General features: G+C 37.8%; 1 protein-coding gene across 1 annotated transcript in view; it reads right to left on the bottom strand.

Annotated features, from left to right (window-relative positions):
- Nucleotides 1-2,273: 2,273 nt before the first annotated feature.
- ATG5 (autophagy related 5) overlaps nt 2,274-11,654 on the bottom strand; it is a 72,503-nt gene continuing 63,122 nt past the window's right edge. Inside the window, exon 7 of the mRNA XM_005426597.2 lies at nt 2,274-4,610. Coding sequence (XP_005426654.1) covers nt 4,474-4,610 — 137 coding nt within the window. The 3' untranslated portion in view covers nt 2,274-4,473. The remainder of the gene's footprint in view (nt 4,611-11,654) is intronic.

Raw genomic sequence — 11,654 nt, 5'->3', positions numbered from 1 at the left:
AGGTACTCTAGTGACCTATCCATCCATCTATGACTCAGTTTTCCAACATACAGCGTATTGGAACAGTGACCTATGGTGCCTGCGCAGGACGTTGTCTGCAGCAGGACCTCCCTGTTCTGACTCCTCACATGAAGGAAGCCCAGGCCAAGCATCTGCTGCAGAGAAGAAAGCTCTGAAACGATTCCTGTAAATAAAGGCCTCCCTCAGCAATGTGCCAAACCATCAAAGCTAAATACACACTCAGCGACTACTCACTCCTGGCAACACCAGGGGTGCCAGACACTGTCCTGCAGGTGAAAGCCATTGCAGTGTATTCATGGAAAGGATGGAAAGGAAAGCACGTCGTGGGAGCTGCAAAGTGATGAGTGAATGAGAAACCTGGGTGAGATCAAGAATCCAGCTCTGTCATTTCAGTCCCCACAAAGTATTTTCTCTCAAGCCCCACCTTCACTGTTTTTTAATACCTCTCGTTTCCCTCTCTCCTCCTCTGCACCCTTCTCTCGCTGCTTTCCTCCAGGGCCACCCAGTTGGTGGTAAAAGCCAGCAGAAAGGAACTCATGCTCTGCTGGTGAGGGAGGAGCTGTGTGAAAGTGTCAGGGAGGGTCCTGGAGATGGGCAGTTCAATCACACACAAGGCACCAATACTGGTAATCCTGCAAGGGACAGAGCTGTGGAGCCAGGGGCAGGCACAGCCTCATCACCACTCAGCTGAGGTCAAGCATCAGCTAAACAAAGAGAAGCTGCAAATTAAAGGACAATCGGCAAGGGGCAGGATTCACATGATAAAATGGTCGCTATGGAAATGGTGAAGAAACCGTATGACTTCCTGTGTCATGCCACGATTTCAGGGCTTTAGGCTCACCCCCATGGCCTGATCCCCTCCTCTTGTTTGCCTTGTACAGCCTCAGATAGTCTTTAAAATGAAGGAAAACCAGCCTATTTTGCCAATTTTGAACTGCAGAAAAAATCCAGTGAGGGTGTGTGTACATATGACTGATGGAAATCAAACCTCTGAAGTGCACATTAGTTTAATTATAGTTAGAAAAGCATGTAAGGTGCAAGTTTCAGCCAGATAGTTTCCATTCTGAGCTTTAATTTTGTAGTAATAAAAATACTTGAGTGCCTCTGTCTAGTTGAAAGAATAACAAGTTGTCTGGCTTGTTATGTCAGCTGGGACACTAAGTAACAATATACACAAGGAGAAATTATATCTGTGCAAAATAAGGCATCACCAGCTCTCACTCGTGCACTCTCCACGTGTCTTTCACTGTAAGGCAGCCACTGAAGAGACAGGTTTAGTGAACAGTGCTATTGATCATTTTTTCCCCCACTACAGCCTGATTTTCCCTGAAAAAGAACCAAACTTCTAGAGATTTCTAAGAAGTGCTTGTGAACTTGCAAAACACACTTGACAGAAGTCTAGCAAGTGATCCTTCCAATTCCAACAGATGCAAGCAAACTACGTTGCAAATTGGCCTTACCCTTTCCAACATATTATACTCAGTTATGGTGAGAGCTCAGGATACAATGAGTATTAGTAGCTAGATTTGTTTCCACAACACATTCATTCTACTATTGATCTGGATTAGTGAAATGATGCAAGGATTAAGGCTTTGAACATCTTCAGTGGAAAGTGCTATTTTAAAATTGGACACATTTTGGCAGTTTTAATTGCAGTGAAGATTCTCCAACTCTAACCTGGTGTTTGACTACCTGTCTTTCTACCCTAAGTGGTTTTTATACATATAAACTCCATATCACGCTGGTTATTTGTACATAGAAAAACCTGACATACACCAAACTCTTCATGTAGCTTTTTGCATAGCTTGTTTGTATGCTTTCTGTTCTTCAATCTATAGTTCAGAGAAACTGGTGTTTCATTTCACAGTTAAAAAAACTTACTTACTTGAATTGTAGAGACATGAAAGGCAAGGGAAGGAGAGAAAACATCTCTCCCATTTTAAACTCATCTTCCACAAGCTAATTTGACAGTGTAATGTGAAAGTACAGAAATCTGAAATCTAGTTTTGAATGTCTTTCTACCTCTCTCTCAAGAGATATTACTCAGGTTTAGTGTGACATTTCAAAATGTCACCATGCCTATCTCAAAACCAGATATTTTAACACAGAATAGATACCTACCTGCTTTAATTCAGAACCCAATCTGTATGTGATGATATTCTAAGAACCTCTTCTAAGAAGTTCCTACTTATTAAATAAATACTCGTCATACAAAGATCCTTATTTAGCTGAAAATAAAGACAGACTCAAACTTTGTTTTATTTTTTAATAAAGTTTAAATAGTTAAAGTAAGAGGAAAGAGTACGTTTTAAAGCCAAGCTATTTTTTTGTTCCATGCTAGGCCTTAAAGTTGGATTTACTGGCAAATACGGGCCATAAGAAGAGCTGTATACTTAAAATGCTGGTGTAGAATATATTAAAATAGCCAGTGACTCACTCCAGATTACCTTAAAACAAAGGAAACACAATCTCTACAGTTTTTGAAAGGTATTGCCTCTTATCCTGATTAATGGAAAAATTATCCCTACAAAAGATTTTTTTTTTAAATATGAAGACTCTACAAAATATTTGCTTTATCCATTGGCAGGACTTTGAAAATCTCCAAAATATTTAGATATGTGTGCCTAAGGAAGTTTATAAATGCCAATCCAACACTGTAACAAAAATTCCAAACAGAACTGGAAATTAGAATAACTTAACCAAATCATCCCATCATAAGAATATTATATTTCTATTCTGCATAAACACAGACCAGCATGGTTTGTTTTGTTTTAAAAATTCTTCATGTCCTGCAGAATACAGCATAGATTTGTTTCATTAGTACCTTTACCCTTCCATTTCCTTAATGCTATTTTCCTCATTAACATTTAAAACAGTATCTAATCTGTCTACAGATTTTTTCTGCCCTCAGGGCTCTTCTTAGCCTCAACCCTATCCTCACCCATGGAGATCCTTCCCCTCTTGCTTCAGAAAGAGGTTCTTGTTCATTTGGCTGATTTTCATTTTCTTCTTTTTCAGATACAGGTAAGTATCCTGCCATAAAGGGAGCATGGGAATGAATGGGAACAGCACTGGGAATTACTGGGACATTTACAAGCCAAGACTGTGAGTAGGAGCTTCAACAGCCACTATTTTTGGAAGAAAAATATCATGCTTTCTTTATATTGGATAATATTTGACAGACTGGATAATATGTCTACTATAAACATAGTTTTGTGCCACAAACAGCCACAAACTGCAGACAAAGCAATAGAGCACAGAGTTTGATGAATTTAGTGCAACAGAAAAAAAAATTGGTAAAGTTTGAGTAGCATCTGCAATGGTAATGAACATTTAGAAACCAAAATGATCCGATAACCTAAAAATACATCTGCTACACTAAGAAAAAATCTGTGCAATGAGATTAGAAGTTCCAAATTGTGGACTGATTGCACAGGGACCACAGATGTAAGAAAGTATTAGCTTGGAAAGCCTCAGCTTTCCAAAATGCAAAATCATTAAAAAGCAATCTGTTAATCATTCTATGATTTAACTGTTTCCTAGTCTATGGGAATAAACAGCAGGATACAATCCTGTTTGCAACATCCATGTAGCTTTTAAAAAAAAAACCAACTTGTTAAAGTAAATTAAGAAAATATATTCTTAAAGAAGAAAAACTAGATGAGCACAAAGAAATGCCATGACAAATCCTGAGACAAATTATCCTACATCGCTGCTAGTCTATGAAAACTGGTTTGAATAATAAACACACTGGAGTATTCAGTGACAGCATACAAATCAAGAGTATTTGTAATTATTAAGTTGTGCATGTTTTTAACTGACAAAACATGCTCACAGGCTTATTTTAAAATCTCTCACTGCTTGTTATCAAAGTTAAAAGATCATTTGCATACCAATACATATACTGTAAACATGAACTTCTCATTAAGGAAAGATGGATTTACAGTAATTTGATCTTTTACAAAAAGCTATTGGTAACCAAATCTCTCAGTGTCTAACTTTCTAGAAAATTAAACCAATGTTTCCACCCTCAAAGCTGAAACACTACCTCTTTAGGAAACAGCCCTGTTTATTTGTTAATCAGAAATACAATCAAGTGGCATATTTCCATTTGCTCTTCGGCTGACAGTTTCAGCTTCATTATATTTTACAAGAAAACAGCAGACTTGCAGAAGTCCTGTAAATTCTTTCATATCGCAACTGATTTAATTACAGCAGTGAACAAACGCAGCAGTGATGCAAAATAAGATCAGCCCAATTGCCCTTATCTGATGATAGGATCTCTCTTCCTGTTTGGCTTACAGCAGTGAGGACTTCTTGTTTTGTTTCGGCTTTTTGTTGGTTTCTTTTTTTCTGGTCAGGCTGCCTCTGTCAAGACTGACAGAAGCAAGAAGTTGACATGCCCTTAGAATTCCAGCTTGAGAATGATCCTCATAGGAATACAGCTGAGTTTCAATCAGTAGGTCGGGGAATGATACTAATGTGGAGAAAATTATCTGGATAGCTCATATGTTCGCTTAGCCACTGAATGGGTGTTTCCAGCATTGGCTCAATTCCATGAATCATCACTTGAGTCTTCTGCTCTCCATCTAATTCAAAGAAAAAGAGAAACCACTAGTATACCATTCAAAGTTCACAGGAAGATTAAACATTTACTCATACTTAATTTACAGTAGATTTAATTGGTGTTACCGAGTTCAACATTTAACAGACGAAAAGTAGGAAATATCAGTGTGGAGAAAGCTGAGATTTGTATCATCTAAAACAGAAACTTTGAGTTAAAATTAATTCCAAGACAAAACCAGAATTAAGTAAAACTCAATGAAAGTGCCACTTTTCTTTACTAGTTGCAAGAGGGGCTTTTTTTAATCCTACAGTGATCCCAGCTTGTTGTCAACCCAGTCAAGGCACATCCATCTCGCCCAGCCATAAGGCATATGAATTTTACACAGATCATGCTTAAAATGTTGAGCTTCCTAAAATATACTGGTAAGTTGTATTCTTAATACTGTGACCTCCTGAAAGAGCCGGACTATGTGCAATATAATACATGCATTATTCCTGAAGTAATCTTGTTTTGCTAAGAATAATTTATATAAATCACTAGCAATATTTCAGAGTTACTCCAAAGGCAGAGTTGGCACCGGCTTTTTCTCACTTAGTTTCATCTCTTGGAAAAGCAAAGTTAACAAATTATTCCCAGTATAACAAGAGTATTTTCTAAGAATATTTCAATTCTTTTTATTTATACTTGTCCCGGAGGATGCAAGTACTTTGATCCTTTGATTCAAATGATGGGAACCAGCTAAAGCAACTGACATAACAGTCATGACATGAACTAAAACAACAAAAAAATGAAAATTTATTTCAGAGACAAGGGATGAGAACAGCATATGAAATATGCTTCAAATAATGGTTAGCAGGGGGAAAAGTAGGCAGTGACCTTTCACTCATTTTATTCTATACTATGGCATTCTCACATGGACCTACCACAGTGAACTCCCCATTCAGTACTCAAAAGTATTACTGCATTCACTAATTGGCATTTTATGTCCCATTCCAGTGTCTTTATAACAGAACAAACCACCATCCTGGCCAAGAGCTGCATGGAAGAGAGCAGAGTCTAGAAGTGTAGGTACTTGCATTACTGGTTCTTGCATTCAGTGGCCCCAGCTGTAGTGTAATTTCTATTTTATAACACAGGTGAAATCACATTTGTTTGGTAGCCAAAATGATTTGACAGCTGCCTGAAGAAGTTTGTAGTATGACCTGCTATCTATGCCCACACAGCTGGTAAAAAAATCATCCTAAACATGTAGTTGACTTTATGCTAGTAATAATTCTTCCTGCAATAGCAGACAGTTATGTTTGCTTAAAATAAAGCATTGTACTTTTGTTACTTGTTACCTACATATGGTATATTCTGTTCAAAGTCTTGATTCTCTAAATGGCATAATACGCACATTATCACACTAAATTGAGCATGAACACTTGCTAGTTTCTGGTTTTAGTGCAGACAAGTCTGAAGAACAAAGCACATAATTTAAAAACCAACTTCTGGTATTTCTAGTCACAACAGGTATTTATTGTGCTGAAACACTACCAGTCAGATTGTCAAAAGAATTAACTCCCAAAGAAAAGATCTCAAACACAGTTGTGGTAGTGCATTCATTCATTTACAATATCAGTTTTCTTCTCAGAAATTAGGGAACATCTAAATATTTTTAAGTAACCTCCAAATATATGTATTTAACACTTTAAAACGAAAACCTACTGTGTCATTCCTTAAATTGGGGCGAGTCTTTCTTAATGTTTCATTATTTAATTCTCAGAAACAACTAATTTACATAAAACCAGATGACAGAATGTACCTGACTCTTTTTAGCCCGAACTTGCAAAAAATAAGAATTAAAAGCTTTAGAACCCCAGTATAATTTTCTTGCCATTGAAGGAAAGGCTTATAAATTATAAACATTTTCTTTGGCTCTTCCATTACTGTGCAAAATCTCTATGTATGTGCATGTGCCTACTCTTGCTTGAAAATGATGCGCAGGTAATCATGATGTCTCCTGATGTCTCCAGTTCCTCACTCCTAACCCAGCTTTGTCCCTTTCTCATACAAGTCTTTTATTCTGTTCCTTGGCAAACTGAGAAAGCCTCAGAGGTCAATGAAGAATTTACCAGTTTAATTAAAATCTAAATCTCTGCATTAGCATTGTTTGTGCTTTAGTATTATCTCTGACAAAGCATCACTTCTCCTTAATTCCTTTTCCCCTTGAGGCTTGACTGAAGAGATCTTATCTCCCAATTCTGTATTTACTGCAGCCTTCTTTCACAAAATCCATTGTTTTTACTTCAACATTCTTCTCTCCTTTTGTTACTAGGAACCACAAACTCTCACTTAAGGCACATTTAGCCAAAGTTTCCTCAACTTCCATGTTTTCCATCACACATCCGATTATAAATCAGAGTGTCTCTCATATAGACTCTTCTCTACTTTTTGCAGCAAAAAGTTGTCAAAAGCAAATACACTAAAACAATTGCTGAAAAATATTCCTATCTTGTCAACAGATGTCTAATTATTATCCATTTCCACTGTGATCTGGGTCCTGAATGATTTGCTAGCTATCATAAAAACTTCATCCACCTGTTTCACAGGTACCATAGATTAACAGATTTGCAAAATATTTCTTCCCATGATTTTAGATGCATATGGACCCACCAACCTGCTGTCCTCTTCTTCCCCAGCCCACATTCTATGATCACAAGAAGCCTTTTCAAACTGATAAAATGCTGCTACAAAGTGTACAAGTTGCTAAACGTAACATATTTAAATTGGTGGTATAAAACGTAAATGACCTAATTACAAAGTAAGGCCACTTTATATCATTGGATAATGCCTGTGAAAATTAGGGTAAATAACTGTTCATTTGCAGTGCACAGGGTCCAGACCTGATGATATTATTACTTTCAATACCCACTCTACAATGTTCAGTAATGTAGTGAAAAAATAAACAGGATTTCCTCAAAACCACTAGTTCAAATTTTCCAGTAACCTCCCCAGCTTGTTTTGTCCTCTTAAAATCCTGTCAGAACTGAGTTACATGTTACTTATCACATAACCTAAGATTTTTTTTTTGCTTTGCTGCAAATTACTCTTGGGATTAAGATAAAGTGGAAATACAAGAAAAATAAAAGCATATCAATCTGTGTTTTATAAGTTTTCATAGTGCTACTTAAAATCAGAGTGCTTCTATTTTACTGAAGTGATGCTCAAGTAACAAACACTCTTTTGGCATTTGCAAAAAAAAGCCAACCAAAAAACCCTGAAAACTAATTAAGTCATCTATCAGAGTGGTTGTCCCAAGATTAAATCATTTTTTACCACTTTCCTTGTGGAGCTGTATCAATGGAGAAGGTACTGTAGCCCCCTCAAGTTACCAGAGGCAAGCTCTAAGCACAGATGGTAATGCTTTTTGGTAAAACTTAACAATATTCCATCTCCAGAAGGCAGATAACTATGCTTACATGTCATGTACTAAGACATTTTTGAGACATTCACCGGACTTAACTTAGACCCTAACTCAAGGCTGCAACACTTAAAGTGTTGACCAGACTCAGGCTAATTAATCATATCATGTAAAGTCAGAAGGGTTTTCCAGCTCTGTACAGAAAATGGAGAGAAACAAGAACCTGTGAAGTGAAGGGCTTAAGAAGAGATCTGCTCCTCTGTCACCAATGAGGTGGCTCTGTGCTCCTGAAACCACTACAAGAAAATATTGGCAAACGACTCTCTTTTGCAAATAGGCATCTGCTGGGAGGAAGCAAGAGAGTGTGGCCTGTTGCATCTCAAGTGAGTCCTTGAGAGAGTGGCTCAAAGCCCTCCCCAACCTGAGGCAGCTTGAGCCCACTCTCTCTTCTTTAAGGGAATGCCCTAAGTACAATATTCACTGTTGCTAATCCCCAGCTTCCTTTCAAACCCCTCAATATCCAGGAATCAGCGAGACACAGCGGAAGAACAAACAAGAAAATCTGTAGCCTTCAGAGAAGGTGGGAAGATGTGCCATGTCATGGTATCATTCAGTAAGTTTTTCTCTTTCCTTCAGCTATGTAAGTGGTTGCTTGCAAACTAATCTACTCAGTAATAGGAAAATTAGCTCATTCAGCATCAATTCAGATGGTTGCACATGAGCACTGATGCATCTCAATAAATTTTTCTACTGAGTTATGTCATAATTTGAAAGAAAGAACTGAAGATGGGCATAAAAGATTGGTTTAGTTTTGAGACAGATTCAAGTGCCTGAGAGCAGAATAGTGAGAAGGCACTGCCTCTGTCACAGGTACTTACTTCAGCCAGTTTTTATCCAGATTAGCACCTCAGTGTTCACCAGTGCTGCAATGATATACTCCCTTTCACCTACACAAGACAGCTCCTCTAGCCAGACTACATCTGTGTTGTACCACTTAAAATTCTTTAGTGGGATGAAATACCTCCCTTCTGATTTGTGGCCTCAAGCAATCACCTGTCAGGGCAATTTAGTAGGCTTAAATCCCTTAACAGATAGACAATACAAGACATTCAGGCTTTAGCAAAAGTGCCCCTGGAGTACTCAATTAGAATCCTCAGTATGCAAGTTCTCTGCATAGCAAGTCCTAGAATCTGCCTGTAGTCAAGGCCAGCACCACGTATAAAATTGGCTTTACAACCCTAAAAAGGCAAATAGAACATGGTACTTCAAATTAGGGGCAAACAATGCATTTTTTGTATGGTACAAGGCCACAGGACCATAGACAAGGTCACAGGACTACAGACAAGGACACTAAAATGTATAAGGAATAAACACAACCAAGTTTCATGCAGTAGCAGCATTTTAACTGTACATGACTGGATGGCAGCTTTTCCAGCAGCAAAGTGGGCCACAGACATTTGGCTTATCTTCAGAATATATCATATGTTCTGAAGACAATGATACTAAAGGTATTCCTGGCAATAGGCTATGCCATATTGTAGGAAAACTGATCTTGGGACAGCATTTTAAGGAGCAGAATTTTCTTTCTGTGACTGTGATGTGGCTGCTTTCCTCCCCATTTTTTCTGCTCCCCAGATTATCTGTCAGGAGAAAAGTGTGTGCTCAGCACCTGGTGCCTCAGACATCTCTGAATCTGAAGAGACACACCAACAACTTCACTGGAAAGATTTTATCTACCTCTGAAGGATGTCATAGGAAATTACTTAGAGAAACATAGCTTTCAGTAATGTGCCTGGTGTGAGTAATGTAGTGTGCAACCACTAAGTTTGCTACTGAATGATATTGCTGACCCAATTTTGAAAGCCTGAAGCCAAAGCTGGGCAAGGCCAAATCTCTGGTAAGCAAAAGTCAAAATTTCCTTCTTGGAAGCTGGGCCTCTGGTCTAGCACCAAGGATCATACAGGCAACTGTGCATTTATTTACAAAAGATTATTCTATATTAGTAAGCAAATTCAAAGACTGTGTTCTAATTTGTAACCACATGTGGTAGGAAAGCACTGGACAGTGGCTGAAGTTATTCTTTCCCTCTCTGGGCACCTCAGGTTGGAAATTCTAGGAGCCACAGAGACGAGACAGCCCCTGACAAGCCTCAGAGTCTAAAGAAATTCTCCACCAGTGACTTCAGCACTGGTAGCAGAAAAGAAACACAAATATTTGATGAACATGCTTCTCTTTTTGCACTTTTAAATAGGTAGCATCTCTAAAGACCTCAAACCTTGATAAAGTCAGCAATGGTTTAATTTGTTAGCCCTGAAACTTGACAAAGAGCGTCTACCTAGTTTAATAGTAACCTGTCCCAACAGTTCCAAAATCCAATATTAAAATTGACAAAAACAGGATACCATTTACAACAAAACAAGCTTCACAATTATTTTCATTGTGTGTGCTACAAAAAATCCATGTGTTCGTAAAAAGAAAAGAAAAATAGGCTAAGGAGCATGTATGACATTTTCACATCACTTCTGTAGTACTTACTGTAGGTAGATACCATATATTTTTTAATTCATGCCAAAATATTTCTTTGCTCAATGAGCAACCATAGCTACAGAATGAATTAAACCCATATTTTAATTAAATATTCATGCTTTACTTTTCTCCAGTATCTTTTAAAAATGTATTAGAAACTAACACATATTATTACAGGTTTTTCCATTCATAAACTCCAATCTAACTGGAACATCTGCAATCAGTTTCTGGCATGTGTATGTGTAACAGTGACCAAGGTACAGAAATACAGTGAGGTGTTCTGACTCCACAGTGATGACAACCTCAACATAAAGGGATCAAATAGAAAAATAAATTTGTATACTGAAAAAATTGTACTTAATCAGTTGAGTACTAATAAGAGCTCAATACCTATGTCATTTCATGGGAAGTGCATAAAAAGTTATTTTGGTGAAATCTCATGGCCAAATGATATTCTGCTCTTGGACTGAACCCAGCACAAGTACTTCAGACAGCAAACATGTTCTCTTTACAAAAACCAAGTATTTAATACTAAAGAAACTATAGCTTCAAGGTCTAAGTTTACTACATGTTCAATTGAGCAGGGTATTTTTAGTTAGAATTTAGAATTTTTTAACTAGGAATAAAATCTTATGAGCTTTCAGAAGCTTCACACTAGCCTATTTTAGCCAGCATATCCCAGGGTATCCTTACTTTTCTGCGAATTCCATCTTGTGCAAATACAACCCTGCTTGCCACAGCAGTAGGCTCAATTGCTAGAAGTGACTCATTTTCCATAGCAATCTTAACATGCTTTTAACCTTACTTCAACCACACAAAGTACCAAAATCCTTATTCTCTTCCTCTCCCCAAAGCTGGAATGATGATCAGTTTCAGGAGACACACAGATGGATCATGTCAGCAGATATGCTGTTCAGTATCCTCTGACCAAGAGCAAGAACACATAAAGAGTTCTGCAAAGCCAACTCTACAATAGCCTAGCCACAACAAAAGGTCCCTCTGACCTCAAAAATTTTAGATGCTGATATGTGACATGAAAACACAGGACTGACTTTTCCTTCCTGCCTACATATCTCACCAGCACTGGGGAAAGCCACTGAAGCTGACTTCAGGTGAAAAACTCACCCACAGAAATAC

This window comes from Geospiza fortis, unplaced genomic scaffold, assembly GCF_000277835.1.
Source record: "Geospiza fortis unplaced genomic scaffold, GeoFor_1.0 scaffold486, whole genome shotgun sequence".
NCBI lineage: Eukaryota > Metazoa > Chordata > Aves > Passeriformes > Thraupidae > Geospiza > Geospiza fortis.
Note: the sequence above shows the minus strand (reverse complement) of the source record. Positions and strands in the feature narration are given on the sequence as shown.